General features: G+C 47.5%; 1 protein-coding gene across 11 annotated transcripts in view; it reads left to right on the forward strand.

The window, feature by feature from the left end:
- The window catches only part of LOC110507508 (trafficking kinesin-binding protein 1), an 83,775-nt gene extending 62,630 nt beyond the window's left edge, over positions 1-21,145 (forward strand). For 6 of the 11 annotated variants that reach the window (XM_036937638.1, XM_036937639.1, XM_036937624.1 and 3 more), the window contains 12 exons: positions 689-797; positions 1,035-1,113; positions 1,472-1,602; positions 1,875-1,949; positions 2,568-2,705; positions 3,581-3,616; positions 6,514-6,590; positions 6,721-6,954; positions 7,765-8,072; positions 9,388-9,816; positions 11,443-11,545; positions 20,044-21,145. In XM_036937638.1, coding sequence (XP_036793533.1) covers positions 689-797; positions 1,035-1,113; positions 1,472-1,602; positions 1,875-1,949; positions 2,568-2,705; positions 3,581-3,616; positions 6,514-6,590; positions 6,721-6,954; positions 7,765-8,072; positions 9,388-9,816; positions 11,443-11,545; positions 20,044-20,869 — 2,545 coding nt within the window. In that variant the 3' untranslated portion in view covers positions 20,870-21,145. Of the gene's footprint in view, positions 1-404; positions 424-688; positions 798-1,034; positions 1,114-1,471; positions 1,603-1,874; positions 1,950-2,567; positions 2,706-3,580; positions 3,617-6,513; positions 6,591-6,720; positions 6,955-7,764; positions 8,073-9,387; positions 9,817-11,442; positions 11,546-11,998; positions 12,099-20,043 lie in introns of those variants that run through there. The other 5 variants (XM_036937626.1, XM_036937634.1, XM_036937649.1 and 2 more) reach the window with 4 other exon arrangements.
- Positions 21,146-21,803: the final 658 nt, after the last annotated feature.

A 21,803-nucleotide genomic window follows, 5' to 3' on the forward strand; every position in this document is an offset into this window, starting at 1 on the left:
CAGCCCATCTGTACACAGCCCATCTGTACACAGCCCATCTGTACACAGCCCATCTGTACACAGCCCATCTGTAAATAGACCCATCTGTAAATAGCCCATCCAACCAACTACTTACCTCATCCCCATATTTTTTTGTATCTTTTTTTTTCTGCTCTTTTGCACAAAAGTATTTCTACTTGCACATCTATCACTCGTGTTAATTGCTAAATTGTAATTACTTTGCCAGTATGGCCTATTTATTGCCTTACCTCCTTACTTAATATGCACACACTGTATACAGATTTTCCATTGTGTTATTGACTGTACGTTTGTTTATTCCAGGTGTAACTCTGTTGTTTTTGTCGCACTGCTTTGCTTTATCTTGGCCAGGTTGCAGTTGTAAATGAGAACTTGTTCTCAACTAGCCTACCTGGTTAAATAAAGGTGAAATAAATTTAAAAATTATCCTTTGGTGGATATGATTCCCTGTTTTTACAAATCTCTGTCCCAAATGGCAACCTAGTCCCTATGTAGTCCACTACCTTTTACCAGGGCTCATAGGGCTCTGGTCAAACATAGTGCACAACATGTTGAACTACGGGCCCTGGTGGTCAAAAGTAGTTCACTTCGTAGAGAATAGGATGCCATTTGGGACGAAGCCTATGTCTCTTGTCACTTACTGACCGGTCACTGTGTCTCGTCCACACAGCATCCGCCACAATGACTCCACACTGTCGGTGCCAAGATACTTCCCCCTGGACTCACTGCAGAAGAAACTCAAAGACCTGGAGGCAGAGAACATCTCTCTCAGATCAGAGGTAAAGTCATGTCGCTAACTAACCCTGTGTCTAGTTCTATGGTCCTGCTGACCATACTGTGAAGGAGAGGTCAGATATTAATTTCATTGCTTTGGGGACTGAGTATTTTCATAGTAAACCAGAGGTACCAGTGATAATAGGACTGGAATAAGTACTGCTGCCAATACTTTACACCCAGCTCTCCTGCTGTGTGATGATGATGATGATGTGTGGCTGCATCCTGTCATCCCCCACCAGGCCAGTCACCTGGAGACGGAGACAGAGGAGTACGAGGAGAAGGAGCAGCAGCTGGTCAACGACGTCGTCAAAGAGCTGAGTGAGTAACATACACACACACACACACACACACACACGGCTCAGGTCTCACCTCCTCTGTCCCCTAGGCCCTCTGAGAGAAAGCAAAACAGGGCAGTGTTTCATTCCAATAAGGATGTTCCCTCTGCCCTTGTTCACTCCCCTTCACACTTCTGATAGGACTGGATGTGTGAGAGCCATATGAGGAGAACTAGGTGGAGATATTACTAACACCTAGCTAGGCCGTTAACATCATGTATCATTGGAGCTACATTTAAGTGTTGCTATGGAGGAGGTCTATGAGAGGTCAACAACACTGATTCATGGTGGATGCTCATTGCTCATGTCATTTATTTCGCCCCATCCCGTGCACCCACTAGGAGATGCCAACCACCAGATGTCCACCCTGGCGGAGGAGCTGGCGAGGAAGACGGACGACGGGTCTCGCCAGCAGGAGGAGATCACACACCTCCTGTCCCAGATCGTAGACCTGCAGAAGAAGTCCAAGTCTGTGAGTGGCCAGGCCAGTAATGACCCAGACTGGTCCAGGCCAATGGACACGTTCCAGGTCGCCTTTCTTAGTCCCGCTCTGCAGATTCTTCTGATGTCACAACGCCTGGAGAAGTAGAACCATATTCATAATATAGACATCTTCAGAAAGGCACAGCTGCAAAGACGCCGACCTGGAACACAACTAGTCTGTTATAGCTGTTGTCAGTGTGTCGATGATGATGTGTGTGAGCTTATAGCCCTAAGGGACTAACAGTCACGTCTGTTCCGCAGTATACAGTGGAAAACCAAGAGCTCACCCAGCATCTAGGGGCTGCCAAAGATGCCCAGCGCCAGCTCACTGCTGAGGTACCAAGAGGACAATAAGCACTGCCTAACGAGACCCAATTACCACGCTAGGGATGTTTTCCATTATGCCAGGGGTGTCAAACTCATTCCATGGAGGGCCTAGTGTCTGCTGGTTTTTGGTGTTTCCTTTCAATTCAGACCTAGACAACCAGGTAAGGGGAGTTCCTTACTAATTACTGACCCTAATTCATCAATCAAGTACAAGGGAGGAGTGAAAACATGCAGACACTCGGCCCTCCATGGAATGAGTCTAGTGGAAGTTGGGTTATATAATTCAATACAATACAATCTCTAACCATATTTAAATAGAATAGTGTTTGGTGTCCCCCTGATGCTTCAACAGCATATGATTATCATTTACATTATTTACAACAATTGTGATATTGTCCATATAGTTTTCTGATAATCTCCTTGCTCCTCTTCTCTTGCGCTTTCTTTTCCCTCTCCTCTCTCTCCCCTCTCTCTCCCCTCTCTCTCTCCTCTCTCTCTCCTCTCTCTCCTCTCTCTCTACTCTACTCTACTCTACTCTACTCTCCCCTCTCTCTCCCCTCTCTCTCTCCTCTCGCTCTCCTCTCTCTCTACTCTACTCTACTCTCACCTCTCTCTCCCCTCGTCTAGCTGAGGGAGTTGGAGGATAAGTATGCAGAGTGTATGGAGATGCTCCATGAGGCCCAGGAAGAGCTGAAGAACCTCCGGAATAAATCACTACCTCTCAGTACACCCCGACGCTTCCACTCCCTGGGCCTGTTCCCTATGGTGAGACACACATACACAGGGGTCAGAGTAATAAATCACTACCTCTCAGTACACCTCAACCCTTCCTGTTCTCTATGGACAGACTAGAGGGAGGGAGTATGAGAGGGGAGGGAGGGAGTATGAGAGGGGAGGGAGGGAGTATGAGAGGGGAGGGAGGGAGCATGAGAGAGGAGGGAGGGAGGGAGCATGAGAGAGGAGGGAGGGAGGGAGCATGGGGAGGGAGCATGAGAGAGGAGGGAGGGAGGGAGCATGAGAGAGGAGGGAGGGAGCATGGGGAGGGAGCATGAGAGAGGAGGGAGGGAGGGAGCATGAGAGAGGAGGGAGGGAGGGAGCATGAGAGAGGAGGGAGGGAGGGAGCATGAGAGAGGAGGGAGGGAGTATGAGAGAGGAGGGAGGGAGGGAGCATGAGGAGGGAAGGAAGGAGCATGAGAGAGGAGGGAGGGAGGGAGCATGAGAGAGGAGAGAGGGATAGAGAATGAGAGAGGAGGGGGGGGGCGTGGGGAGGGAGCATGAGAGAGGAGAGAGGGATAGAGTATGAGAGAGGAGGGGGGGAGCATGGGGAGGGAGCATGAGAGAGGAGAGAGGGATAGAGTATGAGAGAGGAGGGGGGAGGGAGCATGAGGAGGGAGCATGAGAGAGGAGAGAGGGATAGAGTATGAGAGAGGAGGGGGGAGGGAGCATGAGGAGGGAGCATGAGAGAGGAGAGAGGGATAGAGTATGAGAGAGGAGGGGGGAGGGAGCATGAGGAGGGAAGGAGTGAGCATGAGGAGGGAAGAACAGATTGAAGCAGAGTGGAATGGAGAGAGGGCTGTAACTGGTATAGAGGGGAAGTGAATTTCCTTTCATCAGGTTTTGTTTTCAACCCCATTCCTCAGGTGTCAGATGTTAACAGCATTGTTTATGCCGAGGGGGTGAGTGGACAACATGTCTATTGCATCTCTGACTGCTTGATGTGTTGCCACTCACCACCAGTGAGGAGCAGGGAGGTAACCCTAATGCCCTGGCCACGACGTAACTCCCCAGCCCCAGAACTGTGATGTAAATGTAATGTAGAAGGAGGTAGACACCTTATCTGTATTAGCGTCTAGCTGTAGTGAATGTGGTCTGTGGGGAGAAGGAGATGGCTGGTATTGACCCTGTAGAGAGAAGTAATGTTTTGAGGTGTTTACAGTAGGATTAACAGGCTGGGTTAGTTCCCATGTAACCCTGTTACTTCCGTGTGATGGATCCTGTCTTGTTTTGTTTGTCCAGAATCCATTGGCTGATTTTTGGGGCCCAGAAGATTCTCTAACAAATTAACTCAATTCAGTCACATAGTCTCTCTAGAACATGGGTCTCCAACTCTGTTCCTGGAGAGATACCCTCCTGTAGGTTTTCACTCCAACCCTGTTCCTGGAGAGATACCCTCCTGTAGGTTTTCACTCCAACCCTGTTCCTGGAGAGATACCCTCCTGTAGGTTTTCACTCCAACCCTGTTCCTGGAGAGCTACCCTCCTGTAGGTTTTCACTCCAACCCTGTTCCTGGAGAGCTACCCTCCTGTAGGTTTTCACTCCAACTCTGTTCCTGGAGAGATACCCTCCTGTAGGTTTAACTCCGTCAGTTTGGCATTAGGGTTTACAATGTCAGTTTGGCATTAGGGTTTACAATGTCAGTTTGGCATTATGGTTTACAATGTCAGTTTGGCCTTAGGGTTTACAATGTCAGTTTGGCATTAGGGTTTACAATGTCAGTTTGGCATTAGAGTTTACAATGTCAGTTTGGCCTTAGGGTTTACAATGTCAGTTTGGCATTAGGGTTTACAATGTCAGTTTGGCATTAGGGTTTACAATGTCAGTTTGGCATTAGGGTTTACAATGTCAGTTTGGCCTTAGGGTTTACAATGTCAGTTTGGCCTTAGGGTTTACAATGTCAGTTTGGCATTAGGGTTTACAATGTCAGTTTGGCATTAGGGTTTACAATGTTCGTTTGGCATTAGGGTTTACAACGTCAGTTTGGCATTAGGGTTTACAACGTTAGTTTGGCATTAGGGTTTACAATGTCATTTTGGCATTAGGGTTTACAATGTCAGTTTGGCCTTAGGGTTTACAATGTCACTTTGGCCTTAGGGTTTACAATGTCAGTTTGGCATTAGGGTTTATTTACAATGTCACTTTGGCATTAGGGTTTATTTACAATGTCACTTTGGCATTAGGGTTTATTTACAATGTCACTTTGGCATTAGGGTTTACAACGTCACTTTGGCATTAGGGTTTATTTACAATGTCACTTTGGCATTAGGGTTTATTTACAATGTCACTTTGGCCTTAGGGTTTACAATGTCACTTTGGCATTAGGGTTTATTTACAATGTCAGTTTGGCCTTAGGGTTTATTTACCATGTCACTTTGGCATTAGGGTTTACAATGTCACTTTGGCATTAGGGTTTATTTACAATGTCACTTTGGCATTAGGGTTTATTTACAATGTCACTTTGGCATTAGGGTTTATTTACAATGTCACTTTGGCATTAGGGTTTATTTACCATGTCACTTTGGCATTAGGGTTTATTTACCATGTCACTTTGGCATTAGGGTTTATTTACAATGTCACTTTGGCATTAGGGTTTATTTACAATGTCACTTTGGCATTAGGGTTTATTTACAATGTCCCTTTGGCATTAGGGTTTATTTACAATGTCACTTTGGCATTAGGGTTTATTTACCATGTCACTTTGGCCTTAGGGTTTACAATGCCACTTTGGCATTAGGGTTTATTTACAATGTCACTTTGGCATTAGGGTTTATTTACAATGTCACTTTGGCATTAGGGTTTATTTACCATGTCACTTTGGCATTAGGGTTTATTTACAATGTCACTTTGGCATTAGGGTTTATTTACAATGTCACTTTGGCATTAGGGTTTATTTACAATGTCACTTTGGCATTAGGGTTTATTTACCATGTCACTTTGGCATTAGGGTTTATTTACCATGTCACTTTGGCATTAGGGTTTATTTACCATGTCACTTTGGCATTAGGGTTTATTTACAATGTCACTTTGGCATTAGGGTTTATTTACAATGTCACTTTGGCATTAGGGTTTATTTACAATGTCACTTTGGCATTAGGGTTTATTTACAACGTCACTTTGGCATTAGGGTTTATTTACAATGTCACTTTGGCATTAGGGTTTATTTACAATGTCACTTTGGCATTAGGGTTTATTTATTCACTTTGGCATTAGGGTTTATTTACAATGTCACTTTGGCATTAGGGTTTATTTACAATGTCACTTTGGCATTAGGGTTTATTTACAATGTCACTTTGGCATTAGGGTTTATTTACAATGTCACTTTGGCATTAGGGTTTATTTACAATGTCACTTTGGCATTAGGGTTTATTTACAACGTCACTTTGGCATTAGGGTTTATTTACAACGTCACTGCCTTATCAGCGTGTTGTCCTAGCGTGTCGTCCTAGCGTGTTGTCCTAGCTTAAACATCTCCCGGACACAAAAAAGTAGCTAGAAATATGGTGATCAGAGGTTATTTTTAATGAGTGCATTATGTGAGTGGTTAGTTTGCATCAACTACCTTCACTTAAACTACTGCAAAGGTTTTGCCTGCCAACTTTTGTTTTGAATCGTGACATTCTGGCATGTCTGCCTTGTGATTTGTTGGGAGAGTTGTCTGTCTGAAGAGGACACCCCCCTTTTCAACGTTACCAAGAGAATCTTTATTAATCACAGTCCCTAGGTCTGGGACTTCAGAGACTAGTCACATAGTACTCATCATCATTACTATTATTATTATTATTGTCTGTCCTCCCAGGACTCTCTAGCTGCTGAGATTGAGGGCACCATGAGGAAGGGGCTGGCTATGGATGACCCGGAAGTGGAAGAGCAGAAGTAGGCCCTCATTCAATACCAATATCTACTGAAGTACATCTAACCCCATTTTAGAGCTATGCTGATATTGTGTGTGTGTGTGTGTGGTATGTGTGTGTGTGGTATGTGTGTATGGTATGTGTGTGTGTAGGTTGCACCCCAAGCGTGTGTTTGAGACTGTGAAAAACGTTAACCTGATGCGTCAGCGCTCCTCTCTGGCCCCGTCTCCCATGAACATCCCCGGCTCCAACCGGTCGTCCTGTCTGAACTCTGGCCGCTCCAGCTGCCTGTCCACGCCCCGCTCCAGCCTGTACGGAGGAGATATGGGGAGCATCCTCATAGACAACCACACCAACAGCTTCATACTGGAGACGCCTGACCACAGGTACTGGGACTGAGACATGACTCTACTCGCTGGCTGGCTCTCTTTCACTTTGAATATGAAATCTCTCTCTCTCTCCTCTCTGTGTCTGTCTGTCTGTCTGTCTGTCTGTCTGTCTGTCTGTCTGTCTGTCTGTCTGTCTGTCTGTGTGTCTGTGTGTCTGTGTGTCTGTGTGTCTGTGTGTCTGTGTGTCTGTGTACTTGATCAAGTAAAGTTCTGGCTGGAACAACAAGTCAGAGGTCGTCCCATCCATGTAGTTGTCCAGTAAAGTCTATCAGAGTGTTAACAAGACGGTTTCCTGAATGCATATCTGCTATCATTGTAATTTGCTGACTCTACAACAACACCACTGACAGCAATATCCATGGCTTTGCTGTGTAAACCAAGAGGGAAAGGAAGAAGTTTGTCTTTACTAGTTCCCATAGCAACCACGGTACAATAAAGCCAAACAGTAGTTTCTCCTGTAACAACTGATTATGTTGTGGCTCTGCACATAATGCTAGGAAAGTCAAAACGTCTTGTGTTGACGTCAAATGACCATTGGTGATTTTTGTTATTAGGTTTGACAACCGCAAATAACTGACTATTTTTGTTGATGTCATCAGCCAGTCTTGTTGCTATTCACGTTGTTATGTACAGGACCAGTGTCTCATTGAGTACAGAAAACCAGTTATAGGACCTCTTGTTAGACTTGAATAGGACTAGATTGAATAAATAAATACTATGTACACAGTTTCTCCTGTCCTCAGCAAATGCAGGTTGATGGCCAAGACTCATGTTGTCTTCTGCTCTATTCTCTCTCCCCCCCCCCAGTACGGATGACTCCAACAAGAAACCAGGGACCCCTGGAACGCCGGGCTCTCAGGATCTGGAAGCAGCCCTGCGACGTCTCTCCCTGCGGCGGGACAACTACCTGAGCGAGCGGCGGTTCTTCGAGGAGGAGAGGGATCGGAAGCTCCAGGGGCTGGTGGAGAAGGGAGAGGTGGACAACGGCAGTATGACCCCCACAGAGAGCATCATGTCCCTGGGAGGAACCCACCTCTCTTCCATCTGGTCTGGGTACTCCTTCAGCTCCCGCTCCTACCTGCCGGAGAAGCTGCAGATCGTCAAGCCACTGGAAGGTGACTCCTCCCCCACGACCTCTCACCCTGCTGCTGGTTGACACAGTACTCCTTCTACTTCTGACTCACCCAGCCCCCGCTGCTGGTTCCACATCTACAGTTAGAGTTGAGGCTCACACAGATCACACCGAATGTGGATCTAGCCGATCGTTCAGCATGCTGTGTTTTAGGGACCACCCGCTGTCGACGTCTGCCTGCCAAAACTCTTTAAGTGATTCTACACAATAAATATGTTCGCAAACTACGTTCAGAGGTGCCAAGTTCCAGAAACCGTTATTGGTGTGTCTGAGCTTTTACTTCGAGTTAGACCGGCCCACCACCAGCCCTGCCAAACACATTAGTTTAACCTGGTTTAGTTATCATCATGCACAGCAAATCCAGACCTGTTCCTGGTCTTTTTCACAGCATCGTTGAGGCCCTGTGCCTCTCATCCTATGTTTTATCAAGGAGAGATTACATTAAACAGCCATACAGCCTGTTACTCTAATGTCCATGTCAAATCATCTCCAAACATATCAGGCATCCTCAAAAAGCTGTCGAGAGATTTGCTACATATTTGTGTTATCTCCTGAAAGAACCTGAATGCTACTGTTTGAAATACAAGTTGGATACTGTGTTTGTCGATAGATGCAGTTATAGATCAGGTATGAAGCACACGTTTAACCAAATAAAAGAAGTTCTTCACATTTTTATCTACGTTTTCTTACATATTTCCCCACGTTAAAATGCTATATATATTCATTTTCCAAATGTTGTTTTCAACAAGTTTTTCAGCTTTTTTTTTGTCAGATTAAATGGTTGATTGAAAAATCAGCAGAGATCAGAGGGCACTATATAGGGATGTAGGGTGGCATTTGGGACATAGTCATTGTCGGGTTATACTGTAGTAGGAAACATCTAGTAGAGTATCTAATCTGGGTCTCTAGTGCCACCTGGTGACAACACCATTAACATGCACAATGAATCAACACTTGTGAGTTCATTACATTATTACACTGCTATTACATTATCATTACACTATAATATACACTACCATTTATTACATTATTACACTATAATATACACAGATTAATTACATTATCATTACACTATAATATACACTATGATTTATTACATTATCATTACACTGAGATTAATTACATTATCATTACACTATAGTATACACTAACATGTATTGCATTATCATTACACTATAATATATACTCATATTTATTACATTATCATTACACTATAATAATATATACTCATATTTATTACATTATCATTACACTTTAATAATATATGCGTGTCTAACGTTTGATATTCTCCCTCCCAGGCTCGGCCACCCTGCACCAGTGGCAGCAGCTGGCTCAGCCCAACCTGGGTGGGATCCTGGACACGCGGCCTGGTGTGGTCACTAAGGGCTTCCGTCCTCTGGAACTAGACCTGGAGCACATGTACCTGTTCACTGACTTTGAGGAGGAGGACTTTGAGGTAGTGGAGGAGTCTGACCACCTGTCTGTCTCAGGCTCTACCCCCGGCTGTAGTGGCATCTCCATCCTCAGCCGGCAGGGCCTCCGTACCCGCTCCTCCTCCTGCTCCTCCTCCTGCAGCGGCAGATCCATCAACAACAACCTTCCAGAGGGAGAAGCCAGGGAAGAGGGCAAGACAGGCCCAGGCAGCACATCACTGTCGTCCCCTGCACCTCCAGACAGCGAGAACCAGGAGAACCAGGATCAGGCTGCAGCCGCTGACGGGGTGTCCGGTGAGGGAGCCTGCTAAATGGGTCACACAGGCACCGGACGTCCCTAGCCCTCCCTTCTACCTCAGGATATTGGGGCATTCATTGGCCATAGCCATCCCCTCCTCGCCTGCCCGTCGGTCCCCGATCCCTCCACGCTCATGCACACATCTCCAGACATACCCACCTCGTCCAGACACACCCACCTCATCCAGACGTGTCCAGACACACCCACCTCATCCAGACGTGTCCAGACACACCCACCTCATCCAGACGTGTCCAGACATACCCACCTCGTCCAGACACACCCACCTCATCCAGACGTGTCCAGACATACCCACCTCGTCCAGACACACCCACCTCATCCAGACGTGTCCAGACATACCCACCTCGTCCAGACACACCCACCTCATCCAGACGTGTCCAGACACACCCACCTCGTCCAGACACACCCACCTCATCCAGACGTGTCCAGACACACCCACCTCGTCCAGACACACCCACCTCATCCAGACGTGTCCAGACATACCCACCTCATCCAGACGTGTCCAGACACACCCACCTCATCCAGACGTGTCCAGACACACCCACCTCATCCAGACGTGTCCAGACACACCCACCTCGTCCAGACGTGTGCTACTGTCATACCCCTTTTGAGTATATTGAGTTGAATTTATTTCAGTATTGTGTTTAATCTCCACCTCATATTCGCACTGTTCCTAAAATCTCAAGATCCTTCCTTACAAATTCAGATTCATTTGAATCATCCAGTTCTGATCACCACTTCCGTCCACTCGAGTCATTTGTGTCCTATCTGGTGTCAAACATGTTGTCGTGATTTTGTTCTCGTCTTCCATCACAACATTCTTCATCTCAAAGGCATGAAGAACACTCAAAAAGCCAATTATTAGAGATGTCCTATGTTAGTGTAAACCTACATAGTGATGTCAACACTGCAGAGTCAACACAGTCAACACTGCAGAGTCCACACACGGCTCCAAACAGTCAACACTGCAGAGTCCACACACAGCTCCAAACAGTCAACACTGCAGAGTCCACACACAGCTCCAAACAGTCAACACTGCAGAGTCCACACACAGCTCCAAACAGTCAACACTGCAGAGTCCACACACAGCTCCAAACAGTCAACACTGCAGAGTCCACACACAGCTCCAAACAGTCAACACTGCAGAGTCCACACACGGCTCCAAACAGTCAACACTGCAGAGTCCACACACGGCTCCAAACAGTCAACACACCACTTCTCTCCAGTGCTTTTAGTTCAAGCTGCATTGTGTTCCCTATGGAGAATCCCTATGTTAGAGTGGAACACTAATTCATGCCTGGGATATTAGGAATCTGCTGAAATCCTTGTCATTCCTTTATCTGCCTATCTAATTGTTTTCAGTGGTTTAAAACGGCTTCTTCAGGCAAAAATACAGCGGTTTCATCTTTGCAATTGATGCCGCTTTAAACCATCCACTCTGTCTTTGAGTGTTTGATTTTAAATTTTATGTTTAAAAGAATGTTGCTACCTTTGCCCAGTACTAACCCTCTACCCTTCCCCTCTCTCTCCCTCTCTCTCCCTCTCTCTCCCTCTCCCTCCCTCTCTCTCCCTCTTCCCTTCTCTCCCTCTCTTCCTGTCTACAGCCCACTACCCTGGTAAATGCATGTCCAACACCAGCTCCACCTATACCTTCACCACCTGTCGGATCATGCACCCCTCAGACGAGCTGACCAGAGTCACCCCCAGGTTAGACAACCCTCTTACCCCACACTGGTGAAGTCCCAAATGGCTTCCCTATCCACTGTGGGACCTGGACCAACGCAGTGCACTACAGCATATAGGGAAAAGAGTGCCATTGGAGATGCATGCTGACACTGCAGTGTACCCCTGTAGCCACTAGGTGGCAGTGTCTGTCTGAATCGCTACCACTGCAGTGGAAACCTCCTTGGCTTTCAGCATTGGGCTGAGAATGATAATACAGAGAGGATCATAATAAACCCATATTGCTGAAGGAAATAGTGACTCAGATTATTAATTAATGTAAAAACTAAGTTAGTTATGATTTCGTTCACTAGTACGTTTTCCTTAGCCCTGGCTGAGCCATGGTGTGTTTAACACATACCCACTGTCCGACAGCTATAATTGCCCCTCCTGAATAAAGATGATTGAATTGTATTGAATTGCCCCCATCCCTTCCAGGTCATGTGATGAGGAAGAGGAAGCCGCTCTCTATCATGTTGCTCTGAAGGCTGATTTAGAGCAGCAGGCCCACTGAGCCACGCCCCCTCCCGCCCTGTGGGTGAGACCTGTCGCATGTCACATGACTAGTAGCGTGGCCTCCTTGTAGGGGATTTGGGGTCTGACACCGTAGTGTTGGGGTTGTCCCGGGAAATAACAAAGCCTGCCTCGCTGTCCCCTTCTAACTATTCTGCTTCCTTTGGTCTCTAAACCCTCTAACCCCCCTCCTGTCAACTGTCAATCAAACAAATCTAGAACAGCTCCGCCCCAACGGGCTGAGACTCTCTAATCAATGACGATCAGATGAAAATGTCCTCCATAATATAATGATGGGGCCCTGGCCTTGATTCATACAATACAACTTGATTGTGGTCTGATGATTGATGCTAAAAGCTTGTGGGTGTTCATTGCTTCCAGAACTATGTTTGGAACGGTGTTCATAACACTGGTTTGTATAATTACCGGTGTGTTAGCACTGTGTCTCTGATTTCCTTTGGGGGTTTTCCAGGAAATGTTATCTGGGGTTGAAATAGCATGTGTTTGGGGTAACATCCAGATAACCTTGTCAAAGAGTCCCATTGATTTGTCTGTTGGTTTCTGAATGAAATAGTCAGTGAGGTGTTAATATTGTTTTCTATTTGATCTGATATTGATATGGGCAGTGATTGGTTAGTTCATTTACCTTGTACCAGGAAGCTCCATTATATTGTACTAGTCTGCATCAGTTTGTGTGCTAAAAAAGGAAACTAACATTGATGATCAATGATGGTCAGACTAAAATCAACCTATTGAATAGCTATTGAGTGGTCTAGGCTCTAGAAGGATCTATTGTGTGGTTAAGGCTCTAGGAGGATCTATTGAGTGGTCTCTGCGATAGAAGGATCTATTGAGTGGTCTAGGCTCTAGAAGGATCTATTGAGTGGTCTAGGCTCTAGAAGGATCTATTGAGTGGTCTCTGCGATAGAAGGAGCTATTGAGTGGTCTAGGCTCTAGAAGGATCTATTGTGTGGTCTAGGCTCTAGAAGGAGCTATTGGGTGGTCTAGGCTCTAGAAGGATCTATTGAGTGGTCTCTGCGATAGAAGGATCTATTGAGTGGTCTAGGCTCTAGAAGGATCTATTGAGTGGTCTAGGCTCTAGAAGGATCTATTGAGTGGTCTAGGCTTTAGAAGGATCTATTGTGTGGTCTAGGCTCTGGCTGTGTCTGTCATAGCTGAGGAGCATAGCTGACTGTATGGCAGCATGGCTGACTGTGTAGCTGACTGTATAACAGTAAAGCTGACTGTATAACAGTATAGCTGACTGTGTGGCGGAATGTATAGCAGTATAGCTGACTGTAAAGCTGACTGTGTAACAGTATAGCTGACTATAAAGCTGACTGTGTGGCGGAATGTATAGCAGTATAGCTGACTGTAAAGCTGACTGTGTAACAGTATAGCTGACTATAAAGCTGACTGTATAACAGTAAAGCTGACTGTATAACAGTATAGCTGACTGTAAAGCTGACTGTATAACAGTATAGCTGACTAAAGCTGACTGTATAACAGTATAGCTGACTAAAGCTGACTGTATGACTGTGTGGCTGACTGTATAACAGTATAGCTGACTGTGTGGCTGACTGTACAGCAGTGTGGCTGACTGTATAGCTGACTGTATAACAGTATAGCTAGCTGACTGTGTGGCTGACTGTATAGCGCTATGGCTGACTGTGTAGCAGTATGGCTGACTGTATAGCGCTATGGCTGACTGTATAGCGGTATGGCTGACTGTATGGCTGACTGTATAGCTGACTGTATAGCGCTATGGCTGACTGTATAGCGCTATGGCTGACTGTATAGCGCTATGGCTGACTGTACAGCGCTATGGCTGACTGTACAATGGTCTGGCTGACTGTATAGCTGACTGTATAGTAGTATGGCTGACTGTATAGCGCTATGGCTGACTGTATAGCGCTATGGCTGACTGTATAGCGCTATGGCTGACTGTAGAGCTGACTGTATAGCGGTATGGCTGACTGTATAGCTGACTGTATAGCAGTATGGCTGACTGTATAGCGGTATGGCTGACTGTATAGCAGTATGGCTACCTGTATAGCAGTATGGCTGACTGTATAGCAGTATGGCTGACTGTATAGCTGACTGTATAGCAGTATGGCTGACTGTATAGCGCTATGGCTGACTGTATAGCGCTATGGCTGACTGTATAGCGCTATGGCTGACTGTAGAGCTGACTGTATAGCGGTATGGCTGACTGTATAGCTGACTGTATAGCTGACTGTATAGCAGTATGGCTGACTGTATAGCAGTATGGCTGACTGTATAGCAGTATGGCTGACTGTATAGCAGTATGGCTGACTGTATAGCTGACTGCATAGCAGTATGGCTGACTGTATAGCGCTATGGCTGACTGTATAGCGCTATGGCTGACTGTAGAGCTGACTGTATAGCGGTATGGCTGACTGTATAGCGCTATGGCTGACTGTATAGCGCTATGGCTGACTGTAGAGCTGACTGTATAGCGGTATGGCTGACTGTATAGCGGTATGGCTGACTGTATAGCTGACTGTACAGCAGTGTGGCTGACTGTATAGCAGTATAGCTGACTGTATAACAGTATAGCTGACTGTGTGGCTGACTATACAGCAGTGTGGCTGACTGTATAGCTGACTGTATAACAGTATAGCTGACTGTGTGGCTGACTGTATAGCGCTATGGCTGACTGTGTAGCAGTATGGCTGACTGTATAGCGCTATGGCTGACTGTATAGCGGTATGGCTGACTGTATGGCTGACTGTATAGCTGACTGTATAGCGCTATGGCTGACTGTATAGCGCTATGGCTGACTGTATAGCGCTATGGCTGACTGTACAGCGCTATGGCTGACTGTACAATGGTATGGCTGACTGTATAGCTGACTGTATAGTAGTATGGCTGACTGTATAGCGCTATGGCTGACTGTATAGCGCTATGGCTGACTGTAGAGCTGACTGTATAGCGGTATGGCTGACTGTATAGCTGACTGTATAGCAGTATGGCTGACTGTATAGCGGTATGGCTGACTGTATAGCAGTATGGCTACCTGTATAGCAGTATGGCTGACTGTATAGCAGTATGGCTGACTGTATAGCTGACTGTATAGCAGTATGGCTGACTGTATAGCGCTATGGCTGACTGTAGAGCTGACTGTATAGCGGTATGGCTGACTGTATAGCTGACTGTATAGCAGTATGGCTGACTGTATAGCGGTATGGCTGACTGTATAGCAGTATGGCTGACTGTATAGCAGTATGGCTGACTGTATAGCAGTATGGCTGACTGTATAGCTGACTGCATAGCAGTATGGCTGACTGTATAGCGCTATGGCTGACTGTATAGCGCTATGGCTGACTGTATAGTGCTATGGCTGACTGCATAGCGCTATGGCTGACTGTATAGCGCTATGGCTGACTGTAGAGCGCTATGGCTGACTGTAGAGCTGACTGTATAGCGGTATGGCTGACTGTATAGCGCTATGGCTGACTGTATAGCGCTATGGCTGACTGTAGAGCTGACTGTATAGCGGTATGGCTGACTGTATAGCGGTATGGCTGACTGTATAGCTGACTGTACAGCAGTGTGGCTGACTGTATAGCAGTATAGCTGACTGTATAACAGTATAGCTGACTGTGTGGCTGACTATACAGCAGTGTGGCTGACTGTATAGCTGACTGTATAACAGTATAGCTGACTGTGTGGCTGACTGTATAGCGCTATGGCTGACTGTGTAGCAGTATGGCTGACTGTATAGCGCTATGGCTGACTGTATAGCGGTATGGCTGACTGTATGGCTGACTGTATAGCTGACTGTATAGCGCTATGGCTGACTGTATAGCGCTATGGCTGACTGTATAGCGCTATGGCTGACTGTATAGCGCTATGGCTGACTGTACAGCGCTATGGCTGACTGTACAATGGTATGGCTGACTGTATAGCTGACTGTATAGTAGTATGGCTGACTGTATAGCGCTATGGCTGACTGTATAGCGCTATGGCTGACTGTAGAGCTGACTGTATAGCGGTATGGCTGACTGTATAGCTGACTGTATAGCAGTATGGCTGACTGTATAGCGGTATGGCTGACTGTATAGCAGTATGGCTACCTGTATAGCAGTATGGCTGACTGTATAGCAGTATGGCTGACTGTATAGCTGACTGTATAGCAGTATGGCTGACTGTATAGCGCTATGGCTGACTGTAGAGCTGACTGTATAGCGGTATGGCTGACTGTATAGCTGACTGTATAGCAGTATGGCTGACTGTATAGCGGTATGGCTGACTGTATAGCAGTATGGCTGACTGTATAGCAGTATGGCTGACTGTATAGCAGTATGGCTGACTGTATAGCTGACTGCATAGCAGTATGGCTGACTGTATAGCGCTATGGCTGACTGTATAGCGCTATGGCTGACTGTATAGTGCTATGGCTGACTGCATAGCGCTATGGCTGACTGTATAGCGCTATGGCTGACTGTAGAGCGCTATGGCTGACTGTAGAGCTGACTGTATAGCGGTATGGCTGACTGTATAGCGCTATGGCTGACTGTATAGCGCTATGGCTGACTGTAGAGCTGACTGTATAGCGGTATGGCTGACTGTATAGCGGTATGGCTGACTGTATAGCTGACTGTATAGCGGTATGGCTGACTGTATAGCGGTATGGCTGACTGTATAGCGGTATGGCTGACTGTATAGCGGTATGGCTGACTGTATAGCAGTATGGCTGACTGTATAGCGCTATGGCTGACTGTATAGCGCTATGGCTGACTGTATAGCGCTATGGCTGACTGTATAGCGCTATGGCTGACTGTATAGCGCTATGGCTGACTGTATAGCGCTATGGCTGACTGTAGAGCTGACTGTATAGCGGTATGGCTGACTGTAGAGCTGACTGTATAGCGGTATGGCTGCCTGTATAGCGGGGTATGGCTGACTGTATAGCGGTATGGCTGACTGTATAGCGGTATGGCTGACTGTATAGCAGTATGGCTGACTGTATAGCGCTATGGCTGACTGTATAGCGCTATGGCTGACTGTATAGCGCTATGGCTGACTGTATAGCGCTATGGCTGACTGTATAGCGCTATGGCTGACTGTATAGCGCTATGGCTGACTGTAGAGCTGACTGTATAGCGGTATGGCTGACTGTAGAGCTGACTGTATAGCGGTATGGCTGCCTGTATAGCGGGGTATGGCTGACTGTATAGCGGTATGGCTGGCTGTATAGCGGTATGGCTGACTGTATAGCGGTATGGCTGACTGTATAGCGGTATGGCTGACTGTATAGCGCTATGGCTGACTGTATAGCGGTATGGCTGACTGCATAGCGCTATGGCTGACTGCATAGCGCTATGGCTGACTGCATAGCGGCTGACTGTATGGCTGACTGTATAGCGGTATGGCTGACTGTATAGCGGTATGGCTGACTGCATAGCGGTATGGCTGACTGCATAGCGGTATGGCTGACTGCATAGCGGTATGGCTGACTGCATAGCGGTATGGCTGACTGTATAGCGCTATGGCTGACTGTATAGCGCTATGGCTGACTGTATAGCGCTATGGCTGACTGTATAGCGCTATGGCTGACTGTAGAGCTGACTGTATAGCGGTATGGCTGACTGTAGAGCTGACTGTATAGCGGTATGGCTGTCTGTATAGCGGGGTATGGCTGACTGTATAGCGGTATGGCTGACTGTATAGCAGTATGGCTGACTGTATAGCGCTATGGCTGACTGTAGAGCTGACTGTATAGCGGTATGGCTGACTGTATAGCGGTATGGCTGACTGTATAGCTGACTGTATAGCGGTATGGCTGACTGTATAGCGGTATGGCTGACTGTATAGCGGTATGGCTGACTGTATAGCGGTATGGCTGACTGTATAGCAGTATGGCTGACTGTATAGCGCTATGGCTGACTGTATAGCGCTATGGCTGACTGTATAGCGCTATGGCTGACTGTATAGCGCTATGGCTGACTGTATAGCGCTATGGCTGACTGTATAGCGCTATGGCTGACTGTAGAGCTGACTGTATAGCGGTATGGCTGACTGTAGAGCTGACTGTATAGCGGTATGGCTGCCTGTATAGCGGGGTATGGCTGACTGTATAGCGGTATGGCTGACTGTATAGCAGTATGGCTGACTGTATATAGCGCTATGGCTGACTGTATAGCGCTATGGCTGACTGTATAGCGCTATGGCTGACTGTATAGCGCTATGGCTGACTGTATAGCGCTATGGCTGACTGTATAGCGCTATGGCTGACTGTAGAGCTGACTGTATAGCGGTATGGCTGACTGTAGAGCTGACTGTATAGCGGTATGGCTGCCTGTATAGCGGGGTATGGCTGACTGTATAGCGGTATGGCTGGCTGTATAGCGGTATGGCTGACTGTATAGCAGTATGGCTGGCTGTATAGCGGTATGGCTGACTGTATAGCGGTATGGCTGACTGTATAGCGCTATGGCTGACTGTATAGCGGTATGGCTGACTGCATAGCGCTATGGCTGACTGCATAGCGCTATGGCTGACTGCATAGCGGCTGACTGTATGGCTGACTGTATAGCGGTATGGCTGACTGTATAGCGGTATGGCTGACTGCATAGCGGTATGGCTGACTGCATAGCGGTATGGCTGACTGCATAGCGGTATGGCTGACTGCATAGCGGTATGGCTGACTGCATAGCGGTATGGCTGACTGCATAGCGGTATGGCTGACTGCATAGCGGTATGGCTGACTGCATAGCTGACTGTATACCGGTATGGCTGACTGTATACCGGTATGGCTGACTGTATACCGGTATGGCTGACTGTATAACGGTATGGCTGACTGTATAGCAGTATGTGTGTGTGACGGTCTGTGTGTGTCCCTCTCATCTCCCTCTTTCGCTATGGCTGACTGTAGAGCTGACTGTATAGCGGTATGGCTGACTGTATAGCGGTATGGCTGACTGTATAGCTGACTGTATAGCGGTATGGCTGACTGTATAGCGGTATGGCTGACTGTATAGCGGTATGGCTGACTGTATAGCGGTATGGCTGACTGTATAGCAGTATGGCTGACTGTATAGCGCTATGGCTGACTGTATAGCGCTATGGCTGACTGTATAGCGCTATGGCTGACTGTATAGCGCTATGGCTGACTGTATAGCGCTATGGCTGACTGTATAGCGCTATGGCTGACTGTAGAGCTGACTGTATAGCGGTATGGCTGACTGTAGAGCTGACTGTATAGCGGTATGGCTGTCTGTATAGCGGGGTATGGCTGACTGTATAGCGGTATGGCTGACTGTATAGCAGTATGGCTGACTGTATAGCGCTATGGCTGACTGTATAGCGCTATGGCTGACTGTATAGCGCTATGGCTGACTGTATAGCGCTATGGCTGACTGTAGAGCTGACTGTATAGCGGTATGGCTGACTGTAGAGCTGACTGTATAGCGGTATGGCTGCCTGTATAGCGGGGTATGGCTGACTGTATAGCGGTATGGCTGGCTGTATAGCGGTATGGCTGACTGTATAGCAGTATGGCTGGCTGTATAGCAGTATGGCTGGCTGTATAGCGGTATGGCTGACTGTATAGCGGTATGGCTGACTGTATAGCGGTATGGCTGACTGCATAGCGCTATGGCTGACTGCATAGCGCTATGGCTGACTGCATAGCGGCTGACTGTATGGCTGACTGTATAGCGGTATGGCTGACTGCATAGCGGTATGGCTGACTGCATAGCGGTATGGCTGACTGCATAGCGGTATGGCTGACTGCATAGCGGTATGGCTGACTGCATAGCGGTATGGCTGACTGCATAGCGGTATGGCTGACTGCATAGCTGACTGTATAGCAGTATGGCTGACTGTATACCGGTATGGCTGACTGTATACCGGTATGGCTGACTGTATAACGGTATGGCTGACTGTATAGCAGTATGTGTGTGTGACGGTCTGTGTGTGTCCCTCTCATCTCCCTCTTTCAGCCTTATGTCGGGTCCTACTGCCTCCTGCGTCATGACCAGCAGCAGCAGCGTCAGATCTACCCCCTGCTCAACCCCTTGCACCCCGCGCCGCCTCAGCCTGGCAGCCGAGTCCTTCACCAACCTGAGAGACTCCACCAAGACCATGAGCACTAGTGGAGGTCTGGTGCGGCTCCTCCAGGAGCGAGGCATCTCTGCAGCAGTCTACAACCCTCAGAGCTGGGACCGGGCAGACTGTAGCACCTCCATCCCAACTGGGGGGGTACCGTCGCTTCTACCGCCGCGGCCCCCTGACACCCTACCCTCCACGCCGCCCAACTCCCCAACCCACCGCTCCCTCTGTGCCAAACCCAGCAGCCCCGTGGGCCCCTTCGAACTCAGTCCCAGCGCCCCGCCCTATGACAACTTCCTGGCATCGAAGCCGGCCAGCTCCATCCTGAAGGAGGTGAGGGCAGAGGCCCAGAGCAGTGAGTCAGCAGACAGGGAGTGTCAGACTGACGTCAGCGTCCACAATCTGAAGCTGGTGGACAAGCTGAAGCGCTTCAGCGTGGTTGGGGCCGGCCCCTCTTTATCAGGGGCCACGGGGCCCACCATGCTGGGGCCCCTCAGCGGCCTCCACCGCCCTTCCCACTTCTGCCCTTCTGTGGTGACCAGTCCCATAGGGGGCCTCGGCCCCGCTCTGAACACAGGCATCCGCCGTAACCGCAGCTACCCGGCCGTGGTAGGAGCCGGCATGGCTATGAAGGGCCCGGGGCCCCACAGCCCCACAGACATGCTCCTGGCTTCTTCCTCCAAACTCCCCAGACAGACTAGTCTCAATGATGGGTGAATGAATGTTGACTTTTCTCTTCTGTCTGTCACCTGTCAGATGAGTTGGATGTATATATATCTGCTGTATGAGTCCCCGGTCTGTGACAAATCAACTCTGTGCCTGAAAGAGATGCCCTTTCTTTTTACAGTGCATTTTGTATCAATGCTAATTATTTTGTCTTCCTTTCTTTCTTTCTCTATTCTGTCTCTCTCTCCTCTCCTCTCTTTCTCTCTCTTCTCTCCTGTCCTCTCTTTCTCTCTCTTCTCTCCTCTCCTCTCTTTCTCTATTGTCTCTCTCTCCTCTCCTGTCCTCTTTCTCTATTGTCTCTCTCTCCTCTCCTGTCCTCTTTCTCTATTCTGTCTCGCTCTCTCCTCTTCTGTCCTCTTTCTCTATTCTCTCCTCTCCTCTCTTTCTCTATTCTGTCTCTCTCTCCTCTCCTCTCTTTCTCTCTCTTCTCTCCTCTCCTCTCTTTCTCTCTCCTCTCCTGTCCTCTCTTTCTCTATTGTCTCTCTCTCCTCTCCTGTCCTCTTTCTCTATTCTGTCTCGCTCTCTCTCCTCTCCTGTCCTCTTTCTCTATTCTGTCTCTCCTCTCCTGTCCTCTTTCTCTATTCTGTCTCTCCTCCTCTCTTTCTCTATTCTCTCTCCTGTCCTCTTTCTCTATTCTGTCTCTCTCTCCTCTCTTTCTCTGTCCTCTTTTCTCTCTGCTTACAAGCCTCAGTAAATAGTACCATGATGTGTTATTGTTTTATTGTTGATTGGCCCTGCAGATCGGTAGGCTGAAGAAGATGTACTGTAGCACCTGTTATCTGTTTAGGAAATGGAGCGCTTCCAAGCCCAGGTAAACTCATATTAAAAATCTATTTATTTTATTCCCAGGTCTAAACGTATACATGTGGAGATAAAACACTCTCTTCCTGTTAATTAGCTAATGAGTGGCAAGCAGTACCAACGA

Source organism: Oncorhynchus mykiss, chromosome 2 (genome assembly GCF_013265735.2).
Source record: "Oncorhynchus mykiss isolate Arlee chromosome 2, USDA_OmykA_1.1, whole genome shotgun sequence".
Taxonomy (NCBI): domain Eukaryota; kingdom Metazoa; phylum Chordata; class Actinopteri; order Salmoniformes; family Salmonidae; genus Oncorhynchus; species Oncorhynchus mykiss.